The sequence below is a fragment of the Macrotis lagotis genome, chromosome 3, assembly GCF_037893015.1.
Source record: "Macrotis lagotis isolate mMagLag1 chromosome 3, bilby.v1.9.chrom.fasta, whole genome shotgun sequence".
NCBI classification, from domain to species: Eukaryota; Metazoa; Chordata; class Mammalia; order Peramelemorphia; family Peramelidae; genus Macrotis; species Macrotis lagotis.
The window spans coordinates 299345865-299368625 of NC_133660.1; the positions used below are offsets into that span (position 1 = coordinate 299345865).

Consider the following 22761-nt stretch of genomic DNA (forward strand, 5'->3'; position numbering starts at 1 on the left):
GTCTGATGAACAAATGTGATAAAATCTAGGAATTTAATTAGTTTGTTATAATAGCTGGTACATTATAAGTAAGTCCTCTTTGGACAATGATCATTTTAAAATGTATTTGGAGGTTCAAGTTTTCCAAGCAATGTTTAACAAAGATTTCAATAATTAATCAAATGATTGCAATGTGGTGACATTCAGAAAAGCTAGTAAGAAGATTCAATGGCACTCTTCAACAATTTTTCCATTAAGTTGATTTTCCCCAACACAGTTGTTCCTCTTTCCTTGTGATATGGGTTTTTCCAGGATACTGGGCAGCTCTTCACTCAGAGGGGACTGAAAGCAATAGAACTCTCTTCAATACCCAAGAAAGTAATCAGATCATGGATCACTTCTTCCAACTTCCCACTTTATCATCCCTTGGGTCTGTCCCACTGGACTTCCCACCAACCCAGATGAGATATTTTAATTTCATGATCACAAGGTCTAAGAGACATGGGGAGGGGAAAAAGGAACCCAAAGTGTAAGTGAATGTTCATCATGTTGAAAGTGAAGAAAGACAGGATTCTGTCTCCCACTTCAAATTTTTAGATCTATCATGCATTTTTGTAGGCTTAAATCTGACTTTATAAAAATTCTATTAGTTCATTGAATTGATCTAGGTGTTAGTGACAGATTCTTTCAATTCTGTGATCTTGAGGATCACATTCATGTCCACTTTCCCCACAACAGTGACCGGATAGATGGTGAGGAAAAGGAGAAAGAGGGGCCTCTGGAATTCTGGAGAAATGGAGAATGCTAACTGGATGAACATAATCAATGTTCAGTTCTCTCCAACAGAAATCATGTTGAACAATGAACTCTGATTCTCTTCATTGTTCAACATGATTTCTGTTGGAGAGAACTGAACATTGATCATGAGGTGCCAAATATAAATTAAACTGAAGAATACAGGATAAGGCTAGAGTATGACTTAGGACAGGGACAAAGATCCATTAAGTTCCTAAAGGTTCCTTTTGTATCTTTGTTCTTTAGACTATATGTATATATATATATATATATATATATATATATATATATATATATATATATTAAGAAATTTAGCATAGGAATCACCAGAATATAAAGAGTTATATAGATAATGGTCTAAATTAAATGGATTCTAATAAATTCTTTTGTAATATGATATTGAATATGACAACTCTTCAAGGTATTTTTTTCTGACTGAGTCTGATCTTCAAATATCACCTTCTCATGCACAAAATGAACACATTAGTTTCTCTCCCCCTTTTCTGTCAAGTAGTAGAAATGTGAAAAGTGAAAAAAAGTAAAGAGACAACCAGTTTCCTAGAATCAGTGCTTTAATGAAAGTTTCTGAGGTTGTTTGTTCTTTATGGTGTACATTACTTTCTTGTTTAATCATTTGTTTTTGAAGAAGAACATAAATAAGGTCAATAAATGGACTGGGTTTGAATGAGGAACATGTTGGTGCTAATTCACAAGCCTCACTTTCTCCTTGGGACTATTGGGATCTGGTGGTCAGATTTGAACCAGTATGTTTGGAGATGGCCATGCATTTGAGGCAACCAGGTATAAAGCTTCTGAGGACAAATTTGAACTCAACTCCTGTTGACTCCTGGATTGGTGCTCTATTCACTGCACTTTCCAACTGGGATATCTTAATATTTGAAGCATTTTTGCTTTTATTTAGTGAAGAACTATCCTACATTTGAGATTGTTGTAAACACTAAAGATGTGACTGCCAAAGAAGGGAGTAACTGAATGTAACTTAGAATTAATTAAATATTACCAGAAATTGCATGAGATTAGATAGAGTTAGTCATATAAATGATCTTACTGAGAAATAGTTTTGAGATCCATTAATTTCCTGAAGGTTTCTTTGACATCTTTGTTCCTTAGACTGTATATTAAGGGATTTAGCATAGGAATCATCACAGTATAAAAAGCAGATCCTATTTTCACCAAAAGCCCTGTGTTTTTAGAATTTGGAATGCAATAGAGAAAGAGGATGGTCCCATAGAAGATGGTAACAGCTGTCAGATGGGAGGTACATGTGGAGAAAGCTTTATGTCTCCCACTGGCTGAATGCATTTTGAGAATTGTGCCAAAAATAAAAAGATAGGATGAAAGGATAATGGTGAGAGTACAAATAGCACTGAGACTTACAAAGATAAAAAGTATTGTCTCACTAAAGTGTTTATCAGAGCAAGAAACTAATAAGAAAACTAGATATTCACATACAAAGTTATCAATTGGTTTGGTCTCACAAAAAGACAAAATAAGAATCGAATAAGTGAGAATAACAGCAATAATTATGCCCCACGAATATGCTACAGTCACTAGAACAGAACAGACTTTTGGGGACATGGCAACTGAATAGAGCAAAGGATAACATATAGCAACCAAGCGGTCATAAGCCATCACTGCCAACATGACCATCTCTGTCATCACACAGGTGGTAGCAAAGAAAAATTGTGTGATGCAGCATTTGATGGAGATGGTTCTGTCTTCTACAACTAAGTTTTCTATTAATTTTGGTGTAACTACAGTGGAGCAACAGAAATCCACAAAGGACAAGTTCTTGAGAAAAAAGTACATGGGGGTGTGGAGCTTGGGACTGATATGGATGATCACAATCATGCCCCCATTCCCCACCACAGAGACTGCATAGATGATGACGAACAGTAGAAAAAGGGGCACCTGGAGGTCTGGATAATCAGAGAATCCTAGTAAGATGAACACGACTTCAGAACTCTGATTCTTGTCAGTGCTCACCATGATTTCTGTGGGAGAGAATTGGAAATTGATCATGAGAAGCGAAATATAACTTAAATTGAAGAAAACAGTATAAGGGCAGAGTACGATTTAGAAAATTATTATTGTTATTATTATACAGATAAAAATAGGAATGATATGATGTTGCTAATTTGGCACTTACTCTCAAGTTCTATATCTTTAGTTGAAAAAAATCATGGAGCATGAAACATGTCAGAGAAAGAGTTACAGACAGAATGGGTGGAATAAATGGATGGATATAAATTCATAAAAGCTAGTACAAACACTACTTTAAGGAAATTCACAGCAGAATGTCTTCACTTTCACATAGGACTTTGTAAATTGCATGTGTGTCTGTATAACATGCATTTATGTATTTATATATGCACTCAAACACATGTATATATCCTCATAAATACATACTCACATATACATGCACATGTAAACATATATTTAAAGAAAAAGAAAGATTGTTTAAGGAGATCCTAACCCTTTAAATATCTCTCTATTTTTTTCTAAGGATGCATGTTACAAGACAAATAAAAATGAAAAGATATAATTTTCCAAAATAGATGATGTTGGACATGATTTTTGGAGAATTTCAATAGCAAGTGTCCTGTGAGCTATGTTATATCCAACATATTTCAATACTCTCCCATGTATAGCAAGAAAATTGAGTAACATGCCCATCAACATAAAAAATTTCCATTTTGAATTAGTATTCCAGAGAAGAATTTAAATGCCAGAGAACTATGATATGAGTTAGAAAGTCCCAATTTCATATCCAAGCTCAGACATTTGCTACCTACGTGAGCCTCTGTTGGCTTCACTTTTTTTAACTTGTTTAAATGTGGAATACAACCTCCTGGCTAGGGTTGTTGTGAAGACCAAATGGGATAATATATATAAAGTGTTTAAGATAATATCTGACACATTGTCTGTGCTCTTCTAATATTAATTATTATTTGGTTAAATGGCTTCAATCCGATTTGCGTGATTTAATGGCTAGGTAATCACTGTTCAATCCCCTGAGCTCTTTGACCTGAGTATTAGGCAGCATGCTATATAACCCAAATTGTTTGTTAAGTTCTTTATAATTATTATCAAAATGATTCTCAAAACATTCTAGAGAGGTTGTTAAAATTATTATTCCAATTTTGCAATACCAAATTTGCAACGCTTCAGGCTGAGATTTTAATCTATAACATTATATAATGTGAGGTAGAGCAAGGAAATATTATCATTCTTTCTCAAGTATAGCATTTTGGCTCAAAAATTTTAAGTAATTTTCAAATCTATATATTGAAATATATGACAGACAGGGAAGCATGTTTAAAATGACTATACGTATATAATCTAAATTACATTACTTACTGTCTTGTAGAGGGTGACGGGAAGGTAGGGATGGAGAAAAATTTGCAACTCAAAATCTTCCAAAAATGGATTTTGAAAACTATCTCTACATGTAATTGGATAAAAATAAAATACCTTAAATAGAAAAAAAATCTGACAACCCTTTCCATTTTTGGAATGATGCCTAGATAAACAGATTATATTTTTATTCATTAAATTCATGATCAAGTCTCCTGAAGTTGCCTCTTTGTAGGTTGTGGCTATATTGAAAAGAAAGATATCATTAAGAATAAAAAGATGGGGGTGGCTAGGTGGCGTAGTGGATAAAGCACCAGCCTTGGAGTTAGGAGTACCTGGGTTCAAATCCGGTCTCAGACACTTAAAAATTACCTACCTGTGTGGCCTTGGGCAAGCCACTTAACCCCATTTGCCTTGCAAAAAACCCTAAAATTAAAAAAAAAGAACAAAAAGAGAAAATTGGGTCTAATGTGAATTGTTTTAGGGCTTTGATTAAATATTTTTCTTGCTAGGGATTACTAATATATATCCATTTACGAAAACCACATTGTGATAATTATCTTCCAAGCAAGAAACAACAATTGAAAAAGGTGAAAAATATAAAGAAAAAAATGGGGAGAGACAGACAATCAGATAGTAATATATCAAATGTGGTGGAAACCTAGCTCCTTGAGAGTTAAATTTCTCATGACAGGGTTGCATGGATTAGTATATAAGTCAGGGAATGTGAGTTAGCATTGCAATTTGAATTTCCTTTTTTTAAATATATGTTTAACAGAAGAACATTCCCCACTTTCATAAGTATCTGGGAACAATGGCAGTGGGAGAATGTTCTGTCTGAAACCTAAGAATTCCAAAATTGGTAATTCTGGATATATAGCTTGTTCCAATGTCACTTTTCCTTCCGGAAGAACACTTCTATTTACCAATCCACTCACAACTACTTCAAAATACTTGCACATGCTTTTTCCAACACATCTTTATATTTTCCCCTCTTTCTTCTTTAAATATGTAAAATTCAAATTGTCCCAATTAGGTATTCTTTTTTCCCTCTAAACCAAATTAATTCCCTAAAGATATTTTTCCTTAATTGGTTTTATTCAATTATACTACTTTGATCAATAGTTGGGCATTTCATCACCATTCTCATTTTTAAAATTTTTCTCATTTCTACATCCTCTTCTGATTGTCTATAAAGAATATGACTCCTAACTATGACACCTTCTCTGTCCCTGTGACTTTTTAAATGTCTACATCAAATTTTCAAATATATGATCAGAAATTCATTCTTATGGAATATTATGGAAAGCAAGATTCTTCATTGCAGTAAAATACCTACTTATAATTTAGAATTAGATTTCCCTAAGGCTTTCACACTTTTTTAGTCCTATCTCACTGTTTCATAGACTATTTGGAATTTTCATGGCTATTATACTAGGGTGGTCCATCATTTCCTTCTCCAGTTTATTTTATATTTTAAGAATTGGCATCAATAAGATTAAGTGACTTACCCACACAACTAGTAAACATATAAAGTAAATATTCTTCCCATGTTACTACCTAGTTTCCTCTTCCTTCCTATTCATACTTTTTTCCCACTCTTTTTGTATGTGGCAGAAGGTGGCTAAATGAATTATAAAGGTCTTTTTATTGAAATACTCTCTGTTAAGGTCTTCAAAGGTAGAGCTCAAACAAGGGTCTCCCTGACTCACTATCTTTACTATACCACACTGCTCTTTCTAGGTTTATTATTTATCTGTGTATGTATGTATATACATGTATGCATATGTATTTTTCTATGTATACGTTTAGCATATGTGCATATGGGTGTATATACAAACAAACATACAGGATAGTTAATAAAAAAGCAATCACAAATAAAAGTTGGTAGTTTATAGGTAAACTGTTACCCAAAAATATTTCTACAAACAATCTATGTATCTTCCTATATTTTTGACTGTTTTTTTCAACCTCACTCATTTCTTCTTTATTTTGATGCCATTGATGGATTTGTTGGTTCAGTGGGCAAAGTACATGCCTACAGGTTTATGATGCATTATCCTAGATGGAGGACTTGAAGGTTTCTCCCTCATCTGGTCCAGTCTCCCCATTTTATTCAAGAAGATCCTGATGCACATAGAGGATAAATGGTTTGTCCAAAATCACCCCTGTATTGAAAAGTAACAATCTGTTTCTGACATAGATCCTTCTGTTTCCACATCAGAACCTATTGTATCAATGTGTCTCATCTTCAAAATCATTTTCAATATCGTTGGTCTTTTCAAAATTAATTGAAAATTGGTAATTCTCTTTGAAAGTATAGTCAAAACCGAATAGTTTTGGTGTCCTTACCTGTCTTTTATAGCCTTGCTCTCATGATCTCTGATTTTCCATGAAAATTGTGCCTCTCTAGTTAGTATAATTTTCCAGTTAAACTGTATATCTTTTATAGCATAAATGCACTGTTTATTTGTGGCTCCACATAATTTCTCTCACCATACTTTATGCCTCAGTAACCACTTTCCGTTTTTCTAATGTGGAAGTTTTAAATTTTCATAAGTACTGAGCAAATCTTTCTTACTTTTCAAGCCATTCCTTGATTGTTCTGTCCATTATCTTCTCTCTCTATCAAAGATTAAGAAACTTTGTAACACATATTGTATTTTTACTTTTCTTTTTAATGTTAATATAGATCTTTTATGTAAATATTCTTCTTTATGATATGAATTATGATCTCCTTGATGTCAGGGAATGTCTCTTTTAAAACTTTGGAATTTTTATTTGTTAAAACTAATTACTCAATTGGTGAAATTAAGTATTAAAGGGAGGAGAAAGAAAAATATTTTTGAAATCTGCAGTTCATTTCATGAATTATGTCAATCTGCTAAACTTTTCATGAACTTTAATTATTCAGAAAGTCAATCTGATATCATGACTAGATTTCTCTCTTTGCAATTTCAATTTTTTTTGTTCGATACTATTTTATTGAAAACAGTCATGATTCTCTCTTTCCCAACCATGTCTCCTTGCAGGATTTATTTTTATCCCTCATACCTGTCTACACTATTTGCAATAATTTTGTATTGCATTCATATATATATCAAACCACTGCTTCATTGTCAAACATCTAAGTTTATTGAAAACTTTTGCTTGTTTAAAAGTTTAAATTGCATGTCACTCTGAAAATTTTTGGTCTTTAATTTCAATATTGTCTCTATATAGAATACTGTAATGGCAAATACTTAAGGTCAAAGCATATGGTCACTGCTATCTATTAAATGAAAGATTTTTGTGTTTATTCTGAGTTTTGGTTACAGATCTATAAGGAAGTTTAGACACCATAAATATCTCAATTGATTTATATTCAGACAATTTCTACAATTTATATGTTCAGATAATTCTTTCAGAATAGGAAGTTTAAGTCACTCTCCCCTTCTTTCCCATTTTTATTCAACTAGGTTGTTTCACAGGCAGAACATGAACTAAGGTTCTCCTCCTTCCTAATCCATCATTACACAGAACAGACTATGATTCTTTTCTGCATTTCCTTATTAATTTCAGTACGAAGTTTTGCTTTTATTTTTGCCATATATATATTTAATTTCATCTACATAAATATCTTCCAACAATTTTCACATGTGAATCCACAGATTCTATCAAATTGGTAAGATCATTATTTTCTGAAGATAATATATTTCTGACTTTCTGCTTTTGCACATTTCTTTTCCCCAAAAACTGTAATGCCTTCTCTCCTTTTCCCTACTAAATTTAGTCTAGTCTTCCATACAAATCTTATGCAAGCTAAGCACTTCCATAAAAATCATATTTTATTTACTTACAGACATTCTTCTTTCCTCTCAATTTCTGTAACCTTCATTGTAATGGCCAGTGGACCTTTAATATGAGCTACATGATTTTAGTATTGGTCTTTGTATGCACTATTACATCATCCCTCAATGTATTTAAATGCTCTTGTGGGAATAGGAATTCTGAAACATTCTATTAGTGTTCTGTGCATTAATTTCTGATTCTCTGAAGAAAAATTCATCAGTTATTTTGATGACAATGACAATTATATTGAAAAAGTGTATGGTTGATGATGATGATGATGATGATGACTTCAGAGAAGCTGTCCCTCTCCTTTTTGTCATTCTCTTTCTGATTCACTTATCAGGAAACTTATGAAAGTAATATTCTTGTTTTCAGTAAATAAATGAGAAAAAATTAAAAAAGGATGAAATTTCCAGACATATGTACTCACCAGGATAGAAACACTACTGGCCACATCATTTGCTAGATCTATATTACCAGTGGTATATCTTGAGATATAATAATTTCATGATTGGCTGTTTTCCCAACCTCTCCACTGATATATAATATTAACAGAAAATCTATCTTTCTCCCTGATTCTACAAGTAGAATGTGGATAGCTCCTTCTTACAACAAATCTCAAAATCAGAGAGATATTTTTTCTAATCTATATGGAAGAAGTTGAGCATGGTACTTAATCTAAGATCTTAAATTTGCTTCTAAGACCTTTGGGACTCAGACCTTAGAGACTCTCTACTAACTCCACATATGTGGTCTTGAAGAATATTTTTTTTGAAGTTTCTGTTATTTAGCTTTCCATACATGGAATCATCTAACAATGTAATTTGTTTTGAAGTTTTAGTTTTTCTTCCCTTCACAAATATGATCATAGATATTCCATAAGGTTATACAATGCACATTTAAATGCAAGTTATCACATAACTGAACAATTGACTCTCAGGCAACTTGGGCTAAGGTTTGGCCAGCATCATTTTAATAAAGGCTTATTGGCACAACTTGATAAATACTTCTTGACTTTATCTTAAACTGTACAGTAAAGTAACTGTAGAAAAATAGACTTCAAGATGCAGAATTTATCCCTCACTCTAGCTCCTGGATATGCCACTCAGTAGCTAGTATGATTCTACTTGATGATCTGAAATCACTCAACCTTCAAGTTATAATTTCAACTGTAGGGGTGCTGCTACTTTGATCTCTACATACGCGTTAGTATCTTGTACAGGGGAGCTAGGAGACACAGCACATAGAGCACTAGTCTTGGAGTAAGGAACTTCTACACTATATTAATCAGGAATTCAAATCCAACCTCAGATACTTTACACTGACTAGCTGTATGACCTTGGGCAAGTTACTTAACCCTGATTGCCCCATGTCCAGGACCATCTCCAGTGATTCTGATTCATATATGGCCATTAGAACCACATTACCCTGGAGGAGAAAGTGAGGCTGATGACTTAGCTCAGCACACCTAACTCAAATTCAATTCAAGTGCCTGAATTGGCATGACCATCCTGATGTTTTCTTCAAAACTGAAGCACAAATGTTTAACTTGTTCTGCAGAGCATATAATCTTTCCCCCCACTATTAGACACCTTTTTCCTCATGGAATGTCTTGGATAGTTCACTTCATAGGTGCCTATATGTCTAGACAAAAATGTTCATATATACATATATATATATGTATATATGTTTATCTTTTGATGATAAGCTGAGTGTGAAGTCACTTTCAGATTTATAAAATGTTTTTTTCTTCTTTCACATTCATGCCCAAGAAAGTATTTATCAAGTATGTGAATTTGGAGACATTTCTCAGTCATTCATCAATGCAACAAACATTTAATAGGCACTTAAAATGTTTCAAGCATTTCAATTAATTTAATGGACGCATGAATGTGTTCAGATTTTGAAGGAAACACTAAGAAATAAATAGTGAACATATGCATTCCAGGTAGAATACAAACTTATGTTTTACAATGTTTTATTTTTTCTTTTATTAAATTTTATGTTAACTGTTTTCACCCTTTGAATTTCAATTTCTATCCGTCTGTTACAACCCTGCCCATCATTTAATCTGTTTATGTAAAACATGGAAAATTTTTCCTTTCTAATGTTTTTAAAAGATTCGATCAAGAAAGAAGGAAGGATGAAAGAAAATAGGGAAGGCAGGAAGATAAAAGGAGAAAAATAGCATTCCTTGGTCTGTATATAGACAATGTAAATTTCATCAATTCTCCTCCTCTTCATCCAGGCAGATGGCATGTTTCCTCCAAAAGATAGTGAATTTGTTACATCATTATGTTGTTGAATACAGCTAAATAATTTATATTTCTTCATGATACAATTTTGATTTTATTATACAATGTATCCTGGTTTTGCTCATTTAATTTTGAATCAATTCTGTCTTTTTTTTGAATGACAATTTGGTTTATTTATTTTATATTACAATTATCTTATTGTGAGAGTAAGCATAAACCCTGCTCCTCCCAAAAAAGATAGAGAAACCTCAAGAATAGTGAGAGAGAAAAAATGTACTTCAGCCTGTATTCAGCTTCTATGGGCTCTATCACTTGATGACTTGCCTTCTTTAACATAAGATCAGCAGAGCTTTCATGATTTGTTTTCACCACTCTCATTTCACCTCCCAATTTTTCCTCTACCTCATTAAATTGCTTTTCAAAAATTTGGTGGGGCTCTTCTATTGCCTAAACTCATTTTTTATTTCTCTTGGCGGCTTTGAATATAGAAACTTCAACTTTGTCTTCTTGTGAATGTATATTATCATCCTCCATGGAACCAAAGTAATTTTCTATGGTCAGATTCTTCTTTTTCTCTTGTTTGCTCATTCCCTCAACCTATGACTGATTTACCACAGTTCCAATGATTTGGGGTTTGTGGTGACAGCCTATTGGGACCTGAATTCCTCCAAGGTCTTATGAGATGCTCTTATTGTTCTCTTGTCTGTGTTTTGGTATGTGGATGGCCACCATTGCTCTCCACCCCCTGGAGCTGTGAGGAGGGTCTCTGCTCAGCTATGATAGTATGGGAGCTGAAACTGAGACCTGGATCTGCATGTGGGCATATAGCAGAGTCCTGTCACAGGGAGAGCAGAGAGACCTTTTCAGTCTCCCCTGACCCTCTTATGTTCTTTGGCCTAGGTGGCTCCGTTTATTCTCACTCCAGGGCTGCAAGGCTATTCTGAGGCTGGCACTCCATGCTCAGTCTGATGCAGCAGAGTACCAGTGCTCCCTGGGCCAACAAGTCTGGAAATGATCCCCTCTGCCAAGGATCCAGGAGCCCCATGGTCTGTTCTTGAAAGCCTGGAGCTAGTTTGCTCCAGCCTAGCTGCCCTAAACTGAGACTGTACTAAGGCTGTTTCCTGCCCCCCAGTCCTGGTGGAACAGACCTCTAAGCTGTTTGGGACTGGGAAATTTTATCACTCAGTCTTTCTGTGTGTTCTATCCCTCTAAGTTATGATAAATCCCTTGAGCCTGTCCAACCAACCAGATAAGATATTTCAATTTCATGGTGACAGGGTCTAAGAGATATGAGGATGGGAAAAAGCCAAATTCTAAGTCAAAGCTTATCATGTTGAACATGGAGAAAGACAGGAATCTGTTTCACAAGAAGTTCCTTTCAATATTGTTTCCCACAATTGTTATTAGTAGCTGTATTTCCCTCCACTTTATTCCTCCCAACTCTCATTTATTCTATTCTCTCTCTTTTTTTCAACTGTACCTGCTTAGAAGTGTGTTGTATCTGAATACACTCTCCCAGGATCTTCCCTCTCTTCTACCACCTACTTGCCCTTACTCCCCCATTTACCCTTTGAACAATCCCTTTCCTCTCATTTTTTTCTAGGGTAAGATAGATTTCTATGCCCTATTAAATATGCATGTTATTTCTATCTATTGGACCTTCTGAGATTTTTTTTTTTAGCATTTCAATCTTTTTTTGTTTTTATTTAATGAAGAAATATCATGTCTTTCAGATTGTTGTAGAAACTAAAGATGTGATTGCCAGAGAAGGCATTAACTGAATGGAACTCAGAATTAATTAAATATTATCATCAACCATGGGAATAGTTAGAAATTAGTCATATAAATGATCTTACTGAGAAATGATTTTGAGATCCATTAATTTTCTGAAGGTTTCTTGCACATCTTTGTTCCTTAGACTGTATATTATGGGATTTAGCATCGGAATCACCACAATATAAAAAACAGATCCTACTTTGACCACGAGCCCTGAGTTTGTAGAATTGGGAATACAATAGAGAAAGAGGATGGTCCCATAGAAGATGGTAACAGCAGTCAGATGGGAGGCACAAGTGGAGAAAGCTTTATGTCTCCCACTGGCTGAATGCATTTTGAGAATTGTGACAAAAATAAAAATATAGGATGAAAGGATAATGATGAGAGTGCAAATAGCACTGAGATTTACAAAGATAAAAAGTATTATCTCACTAAAGTGTTTATCAGAGCAAGAAACTGATAAGAAAACTAGATATTCACATACAAAGTTATCAATAGTTTTGGTCTCACAAAAAGACAATACAAGAATTGAATAGGTGAGAATAATAGAAGAAGTTATGCCCCATGAATATGCTACAGTCACTAGGAGGGAGCAAAGTTTTGGGGACATGGAAACTGAATAGAGCAAAGGATAACATATAGCAACCAAGCGATCATAAGCCATCGCAGCCAACATGACCATCTCTGTCATCACACAGGCAGCAGCAAAGAAAAACTGTGTGATGCAACCCTTGATGGAGATGCTTCTGTCTTCTACAATTAAGTTTTCTAGTAATTTTGGTGTTACTATAGTCGAATAAAAGAAATCCACAAAGGACAAATGACTGAGGAAAAAATACATGGGTGTGTGGAGTTTGGGACTGATCTTGATGATCACAATCATACCCACATTCCCCACAACAGAGGTTGCATAGATGGCAAGGAACAGTAGAAAGAGGGGCACCTGGAGGTCTGGATATTCAGAGAATCCTAGGAGGATGAATATGACTTCAGAACTCTGATTCTTGTCAGTGCTCACCATGATTCCTGTTGGAGATAATTGGAAATTGATCATGAGAAGCAAAATATAAATTAAAGTGAAGAACACAGTATAAGGACAGAGTACAATGTGTAAAATCATTGTTATCATTATGGAGATAAAAATAGGAATTACAATGTTTCTAATCTAGCACTTACTCTCAAATCCAATGTATTTCTTTGAAAAAAAAACATGGAGCATGAAACTTAAAAAAAGAGAGCTACCTGGAGAATTGTTTGAATCAGTGGATGGTTATAAATTCACAAAATCTAGCATAAACTAAAAATTAAGGAAAGTCAGAGCAGAATGCCTTGACTCTCACAAAGCAACCTTTTAAACTTCATGTGTGTCTGTATACAATCATTTATGTATGTGTACATATACACTCAAACACATACATGTATGCTCCTAAATACATACTCACATATATATGTGTATATATATATATATATATATATATATATATATATATATTTATATGAAGAATGCAAATTTGGTTATGTATATCTGAACCCTTAAACTATCTCTCTACTTTTTCTAAGTGATGCAGAGGAAAGATGAAGAGAATTCTGAATGTAACAAAGAAAATTAGGTGGAGATATAAATTGACTAAGACCTACTTGTGAAATGTAAATTGACTAGAAGTAGAGAATTATGGTTGTAGCAGAAACAATTTTTAATCTTAAAGGCTGCTTAAATTGGGTGGAGATCCCCATTCTTGATGTACCATTGATTCATTGTTTAATACAAAATTTGTATCCTGATCTCCTTAGGCTTTGCCCTCTATCTAATTCCTGGTCCAGTAAGAGAAAGTCAGTCCACCTTTTGCCCCCTGGATGAGAGACAAGACATGAAAACAGTCTTTTCTGACCATGGCCCAGCCAACACTGCTTGGCTGTTCTCTTATCTCTGTCTCTCTGTCTCTCTGTCTCTCTGTCTCTCTGTCTCTCTGTCTCTCTGTCTCTCTGTCTCTCTCTCTCTCTCTCTCTCTCTCTCTGTCTCTCTCTCTCTATCCCTCCTTTGTCTTGTAACCTTTAAAATAAAATTTTCTTTTATTTCCACCCTTGCTTTCCCAAATCTGAATAATGATTCCTCATAAGCAGAACTGATCAAGTAGCCAGAGGCTACATACGCACGGAAGTCACACGATAAGTAAAAGTGAAAAGTGTTAATTTTCTAAAATAGATGATATTAAACATTATTTTTTGAGAATTTCATTAGCAAGTGTCCAGTGAGGTATGTTTATAGCTAACATACTTCAATAGCTTTCCTAGTATGGTAACAAAACTGAGTAATATGTCCATTAACATAAAAATTTCCCTTTAGAATTAGTGTACCAGAGAAATGCAAGAGAGCTAAGTTTTGAGTCAGGTAGAACTAAGTTCCTATACAAGGTCAGACACTTACTAGCTATGTGATCCTGAAAAAGAATATTGAAGCTCTGTTTGCCTGAGTTTTCACATTGCAAAATGTGGACTACAACCTCCTGGCTAGATTTGTTGTGAAGACAAAATGAGATAATATGTTTAAAGTGGTTAATAAAATATCTCACACATTTCTAGTGCTCCATTAAGGGTAGTTATTTTTTGTCTAAATGGCTTCAATCCAAATTGTATAACTTAATGACTGTATAATCACTGATCAATCCCTTTACCTGTTTTCCCTGAGTTTTATGCAGCACCTTATATATCCCAAATTATGTGTTATGTTCTTTATAATCACTATCAAAATGGTTCTGCAAAATAATCTTGAAAGGTAAGGATGATTATAATTCCAATTTTGTACTATTGGAAAATGATGGACACAGAGATAGAAATGTCTTACTCAAAGATACACAGATAGTAATCTCAAGGTCAGATTTGAATACAGGCCTTCCTCACTCCAGGTTGAGATCTTTATCTCTTGCATTATATTATATTGAATGAGGAAAATATTAACATTCTTTCTCAAGTATAAAATTATTTGTTCTATCTTTTTAAGTCATTTTCAGATCTATGCACTGAAATATTTTATTCTTGACTAATATGGAAAGATGTTTAAGATGATTGTACACATGTAATCCAAATCAAATTACTTTATTGTCTTGTAGAGGGTGACAGAAAGGTAGGGAGGGAGAAAAATTTGCTACTCAAAATCTTCCAAAAATGGATGTTGAAAACTATCTTTATGTGGAATTGAAAAAAATAAAATACTTTTATTAGAAAAAAAATCTTATGACACTTTCCATTTTTGGAGTGATGCCTAGATAAAGAGTATCTTATTATTGAATTCGAGATCGAGACTCCTGGAGTTGTGTCTCTGTAGTTTTTGGCTATAATGAAAGAAAGATATCATTGAGAAGAAAAAGGGAAAGTCTAAGGTGGGGTGTTTTAGGGGTCTGATTAATTATCTTTCTTGCCAGGGACAACTTATATCTATAACTTTGAAAAAAAACCACATTATTATAATTACCTTCCAATCAGGAAACAACAATTGAAAACAATAACAAAATATAAACAACCAAATGGAGAGAGACTGACAAGCAGACAGAAAGATGTCAAATGTAGGGGAAGCCTAATTCCCCGAGAGTAAAATTTCTCAGGACAGAGTGTGTGGATTAGGATATAAATCAGGAAGACTATGTGAGTTAGAATTCCAATTTAAATTTCTTTTTATAGGAGTTTAACAGGAGAACATTCCCCATTTTCATGAGTATCCAGAAACAATGGCAGTGCAAGAACGTGCTGCCTGAAAATTTAAAATTGCAATATGGGTAAATCCATTTACATACTTGATTCCATTGTTACTTTTCTTCCAGGAAGAACACTGTTCTATTTTCCAATCCACTCATTACAACTTCAAAACATTTTCATATATTTCTTCCAATAGATCTCTAAGTTTCCTCCCTTCTTTAAGTACACAAAATTCAGCTTGTCCCACTTAAGCATTCTTTTTTTCCCTACAAACCAAAGTTAATCCCCCCCCTAAATATGTTTTCCCTTAATTGTCATCATTAAGCTGTATTCAATTCCTTATTTGTCTAATTTTTGCAACCTTTCCTCCTCATTCATAAAGAATGTGTCTCCTAACTATGACAACTTCTCTGTCCCTGCGACCCTTTAAATGGCTACGTCAAATTCTCCAATATATTCTCAGACATTCACTATTATGGAAAACAAAATTCTTCATTGCAATAAAAGACGTGCTTTTTAACTTACAGTTACAGATTCTGAAGTATTCACTCCTTTTTTAGTCATATCTCACTGTTCCATAACCTTTTGGGAATTTTTATGACTAATATACTGAAGTTTATCATTGCCTTCTTCAGTTTATTTTACAACGTGGGAATTTGCATTAATATGAATAAGTGACATCTACACAACTGGTAAGTGTCTGAGGCTCATCTTCTTCCCACTTCACCACCTAGCTTCCTCTTGCTGCTTAGTCATATTTTTGCCCAATCTTATCGCATGTGGCAGAAGGTGGCTAAGTTGTACAAGTTCAGTTTATTAAACCACTCTATCTAAGGTCTTCAAGGTAGAGCTAGAATAAGGCTTTTCCTGTCTCAATCTCTTTACTCTACCACACTGCTCTTTCTAGTTTTATTATTGATGTGTGAAGGTGTGTATGTATGTATGTGCATATATATATATTTTTTTTCTATGTATACATTTAATATATCTGCATATGAGTATATAAACAAATAAAAATACAGGATAGTTAAGATAAAAAGCAATCAATAATAAAAGTTGGTAGTTCAAAGGTAAATCACCACCCCAAAATTTTTCAGCAAGCTCTCTTTTTCTTCCTATATTTCTAACTGCTTTTTCAATCACACTTGTGACTTCTTTAATTTAGTGCCATCAGTGGATTTGATGCATTTCTTGGATCAATGGTTCAAGTACATAGATAAAGGTTTATGATGTATTATGCTAGATGGAGGATCTGAAGACTTCTCCACCATCTCTCCAGTTCCACATTTTATTCAAGAGGGAACTGATGCACAAAGATCTTAAATGATTTGTCCAAAATACCCCTGTATTCAAAGCAGAAATGTCTTTCTGACATGAAACTTCATTTCCACATCTGAACCCATTACTACATTGTGTCTCATCTTCACAATGAATTACAATATCTTTTGTCTCTTCAAAAGTAATTGAAAACTGGTAATTATATTTGAAAGTATAGTCAAAACCAAATAGTTTTGGACGCCTTAGCCTGTCATTTATATACTTGCTCTCATGATCTCTGATTTTACATGAAAATTGTCCCTCTCCAGTTAGCACGTTTCCAATCAACTGTATATCTTTTATAGCATCAATACACTCTTATTTTTGACTCCACATAAATTCTCTCAACCTACTTTTTGCCTCAGTAACCGCTTTCTGCTTTTCTAATGTGGAAATTTTAAGTTTATAAGTACCGAGCAAAACCTTCATATTTTTTTAAACCATTCTTTACTATTCTGTCCCTCATCCACTCTCTCCTCTCAAAGCTTAAGATAACCTTTGTAACACATATTGGACTTTTACTTTTCTTTTTAATGTTAATATGGAATATTTTGTGTAGATATTTGCCTCTATGTTACAAAATATTAGCTCCTTGATGTCAGGGAATGTGTATTTCAAATCTTTAGAAATTTTATTTTTTGAAACAAGTTATGCAATTGGTAAAATAAATATTAAAAGGAGGAGAAAGAGAAATATCCTTGTAACCTGCAGATCACTTCATGAACTGAATCAGTCTGTTCCCCTTTTCATGAGCTTTAATTGTTCAGAAAATCAGTCTGACATCATGTCTAGATTTCCTTCTTTGCAATCTCAACTATACTGCTTTTTGTTCTATACTATTTTATTGCAAACAGTCATGATTCTCTCCTTCCCAAACACGTCTCCTTTCTGGATTTATTTTATCCCTCATTCTTGTCTAGACTAATTGCAATAATTGTTTATTGTATTCATATATCTCAATCAATAAAACCATTGTTTTATTGTCAAACATAGAAGTTGATTGCAAACTTTTCCTCGTTTAAATTTTACAATTGCATGTTACTCTGAAAATTTTTGATCTGTAATATAAACATTGTTGATCTATTTATCTATATAGAATTCTATAATATCAAAAGTTTGAATGAAAGCATATGGTTATTCTGCTATCTATTAAATGATATATTTTTCTGTTTGGTGTGAGTCTTTGATTGCAGAGCTTTAGTGAACTTTGGATATCTAAACTACTTCAAATCATTGTCAGACATCTTCTGCAATTTATAGGTTTAGATAATTCTTTCAGAATAGAAAATTAAGTTCCCTCTCCCTTCCTCCCCCATTTTTATTCACCTAGTTTCTTTCACAGGACAAATATGAACTAAGGTTGTCCTCATTCCTAATCTATCATTGCACAGACCAAACTATGATTCCTTTCTGCATTTCTTTATTAATTCCAGTATGCATTTTTTTTCCTTTTATTTTTTGCCAATATATTTTAACTTCATCTACATCATTATCTTCTAAAAATTTTCCTATGTGAAGGCACAGTTTCTGTCAAATTGCTAAGATCATTATTTTCTGAAGATAATATATTTCTGACTTCATGCTTTTGCACATTTCTTTTCCCTAAAAGTATAACTTCTTCTATCTTGGTCCCTACTAAATTTAGTCTAGTCTTTCATACAAATCTTATGCAAGCTAAGCACTTCCAGAAAATCATACCCTCTTTACTTACAGTCATTCTTCTTTCCTCTCAATTTCTGTAGCCTTCAATGTAATTGCCAGTGGACATTTAATATGAGCTACATGGTTTTAGTATTGGTCTTTGTATACACCTATGACATCATCCTACATATATTTCAAAGCTCTTGTGGGAATAGGCATTCTGAAATCTTTTATTAGGGTTCTATTCATTAATTTTAGATTCTCTGCATAAAAATGGCAATCAAAAAGTAACTCAGGAAAATGATGATGATATTGAAGAAGACTATGATGATGATGATGATGATGATTTCAGATAAACTGTCCCTCTTCTTTATGGCAGTCCCTTTCTAATTCATCTTTCAAGAAACATAAAAGTATTTTTTCTGGTTTCCACTCAATAGATGAGGAAAATTTTATAAAAGAGGATGTTTCCAGTATGTACCCACCAGAATATAGACACTGCTGGCCACTTTGTTTTCTAGGTCCATGAGATAGGTGGTATATCTTCAGATATAATAAATACATGACCGGATATTTTCCCAACCTCTCCTTAAGGATCCTACTATGAATTAATCCACTGATATATAACATTAACAGAAAGGTTGTCTTTTTCACTGACGCTACAAGTAGAATATGACTCACTTCTTTTTACAGCAAATCTCAGAATCAGAGATGTTTTTCTACTCTATATGGAAGTTGAACATGGTACTTAGGATATTAAATTTGCTTCCAAGACTTTTGGGAATTGGGCCTTAGAGACTATCTGCTGACCCTACATATGCATCTTGAAAGAATAATTTTTTTTTAAAAAGGTATCTGTTATGTATCTTTCAAAACATGGAATTATCTAAAAATGAAATTGGTGTTGCATTTAGAATTTTTTCACCTTCAGAAACATTAAAAAAAATTCCCCAAGATTATACAATATACATTAAGATGCAAATTATCACATAACTCAATAATTTGCTGTCAGAGAACTTAGAATAAGGCTTGACCAGCATCTTAATACAGACTTATTAGGGCAACTTAATAGGACAGTTCAATACATAGTTCTCTACTTCCTCTTAAACTGTACAGTAAAGAAACTATAGAAGATAGGCTTCAAGATGCACAATTTATCCCTCACTCTAGCTACTGGAGAAGCCACTCACTATCTAGTCTGTTTTTACTTGGTTATCTGATATCACTCAACTTTCAAGTATGACTTTCTACTATTGGGATGCTGCTTCTTTGATCTCTAAACACCTGTTATCTTGCATAGGGGAGGTAGTAGAAACAGCACATAGAGCATGGGCCTTGGAGTTAGGAATTTCTACTCTATATGGAGTAGGAGTTTGAATCTAGCCTCAGACACCTGTACCTGACTAGCCATGTGAACTTGAGCAAATTACTTAACCCTGATTTCTTCATGACCAGAGCCATCACCAGTCATCCTGATTCCTATCTGGCTTCTGGAACTAGATAGTTCTGGAAGAGAAAGTGAGACTGATGACTTTGCACAGCATCCCTCACTCAAATACAGTTTATGTGCTTGTCATGGCATGACCTCCCTGATGATGTTTTTTTTTTTTCCAAAATGAAACACAAATGTTAAACTTGTTCTACAGAGCTCATAATATTATCAACACCATAAGATACCCTTTCATCATGGAATGTTTGGTATAGTTTAATTTATATGTACATATATGAATAAACATACATGTTGATATATATGTATATACATTGATGATGAGCCTAGTGCCAAGACACTTTCAGGATTTTAAAATATTTCTTCCTCCTTTCCTCTTCATTCCCAATGAAAGGTTAATCAAATTTGTGAATTTGGAAACATTTATCATGCCACAAACAAATAAAAGGCACTTAAAATGTTTAAACAATTCAATTAATATTGGTGATACAGCAATGTGTTCAGATTTTGAAGGAGACAATAAGAAATAAATAACAAATATATGTTCCAGGTAGAATACCATATTTTCTTATCTTGTATAATATTTTATTACTGCTTTTATTAAATGTTAAAACAATATTAGTTTTTTTTTCAACTTTTGTATTCCAACTTCTATCCCTCCTTTACTTCTCTCCTCATCATTTAATCCATTTTTGTAAATCATGGAAATTTTTTCCTATTCTAATATTTTATAAAGGGTTCAATCAAGAATGAAGTAAGGAAGGAAAGAGGGAAGGCAATAAGAAAAAAGAGAAAAATAGCATCTTTTATTCTGTATACAGACAATATCAGTTTCCCCAATCCTCCTCCTCCTCAACTAGGCAGATGGCATGTTTCCTCAAAAATTCTAGGGAATATCTTAGATTGTTGTTTGAGGAATACGGCTAAATCATTTACAATTCTTCATTATTCCTATGTAAAATGTCTCCTGGATTCTGATCATTTAATTTTGAATCAATTCTTGGAATTTATTCTAGTTTTTTATGTTTCTAATAAAATCTTTCTTTTCATATTTATTTTTAATTTCCTTACTAATATTTTATTGTTTTACACATTTACAATAGAGATAATTTTCTACATTCATTTATATAAAATTTTGAGTTCCAAATTGTTATCCCTCATTGAAGACAATAAAAATATCATATAAGTTATTCATGGACAGTAATATTAAACTTTTTGTAGACATGCTGTGAAAGAAGAATCAAAACAAAATGGGCAAAACATGAGAAAAGTATAAGTAAAATTGAAAAGAGTATTCTATCTGCATCCAGACTCCATAGTTCTTCCTGTTTATTATTTTCCATCAATAGACCTTTGATATTTTCTTGGATCCACTGTACTGCAGAAACTAAGTCACATATGTGCTGTTATTGGGTGCAATGTTCTGCTAATTTTGTTCACTTCACTCAGCAGAAATTCATAGTCTATCCAAGCTTTTTTGAAATATGCCTGCTCATCTTTTCTTTTAGAGCAATTGTATTCAATTATTTTTAGTATGCTGTAACATGTTTCAGCATTCCCCATTTGACTGTCATCCCCTCATTTTCTAAATTTTTGCCCCCACCAAAAAAAGCTGCTATAAATGCTTTTTGTTCCTATAATTTCTTTTCCCCCTTTTCAAAAGCTTTTTGGGGATGCACACCAAATACGGGTATTTACGGATCTAAAGGCAGTCAAGATTTTACAGCTTTGGTGACGTAGTTCCCAATTTCTCTTTAGAATGTTTGGGATCAGTTCACAACTTCACCTGCACTGCATTAGTGTTACATGTCTTCCAAGTCTTAACCATCATTAATTATTATCCTTTTCTGTCATGTTATCTAAACTGTTAAGTGTGAAATGATACCTCTGAGTGGTTGAATTTACTTTTCTATAATCAATAGTGAGTTAGTAGAATATTTTTATGACTATAGATAACTTTAATTTTTCATCTGAAAACTCCTTTGAACATTTATCACCTGATAATGACATACATTCTTATAAATTTGATTCAGTTCTGCATATATTTTAGAAATAAGGCCTTTATCAGACACACATACTATTTTTTTCCTCAATATTCTGCTTCTTTTCCAATCTTGGTCACATTGACCTTGTACAACTTTCAAATTTAGTAAAGTCAAAATTATCCATTTTGGATTTCGTAATATTTTCTGGATCTTTTGTGGTCATAAATTCTTCGCTTTTCTTTTTTTTTCTTTTTTTTTTTTTTTTAGATTTTTCAAGGCAATGGGGTTAAGTGACTTGCCCAAGGCCACACAGCTAGGTGATTTTTAAGTGTCTGAGGCTGGATTTGAACTCAGGTACTCCTGACTCCAAGGCCAGTGCTCTATCTACTGCACCACCTAGCCACCCCCTATTCTTTGCTTTTCTAAAGATTTGATTGTAAACTCTTTTTTTTTTTTTTTTGCTGGCCTAACTTTCTTATGTATCATTCTTTATGTAGAAATCAGGTACCCATTTCAATCTTATCATGATATCTGATCTGATTGACAATTCTGTCAGCAAATAATATTCTATCAGAATTGTATACATCTGCTTGCTCAGTTATTTCCCAATTAATTGGCATCAAATCAAGCCCCAGTGTTTTGCTGCCATGAAAAGAATAACAATAAA

At 33.4% G+C, this 22761-nt stretch overlaps 2 protein-coding genes across 2 annotated transcripts; both read right to left on the reverse strand.

Annotated features, from left to right (window-relative positions):
- Positions 1-1839: 1839 nt before the first annotated feature.
- On the reverse strand, positions 1840-2784 carry LOC141516925 (olfactory receptor 5D13-like). Its single transcript, XM_074227881.1, has one exon. The coding sequence runs from the start codon at positions 2782-2784 to the stop codon at positions 1840-1842; it is 945 nt and encodes a 314-aa protein (XP_074083982.1).
- A 9306-nt stretch (positions 2785-12090) lies between these two features.
- On the reverse strand, positions 12091-13035 carry LOC141516926 (olfactory receptor 5D18-like). Its single transcript, XM_074227882.1, has one exon. The coding sequence runs from the start codon at positions 13033-13035 to the stop codon at positions 12091-12093; it is 945 nt and encodes a 314-aa protein (XP_074083983.1).
- Between the last annotated feature and the right edge of the window lie 9726 nt (positions 13036-22761).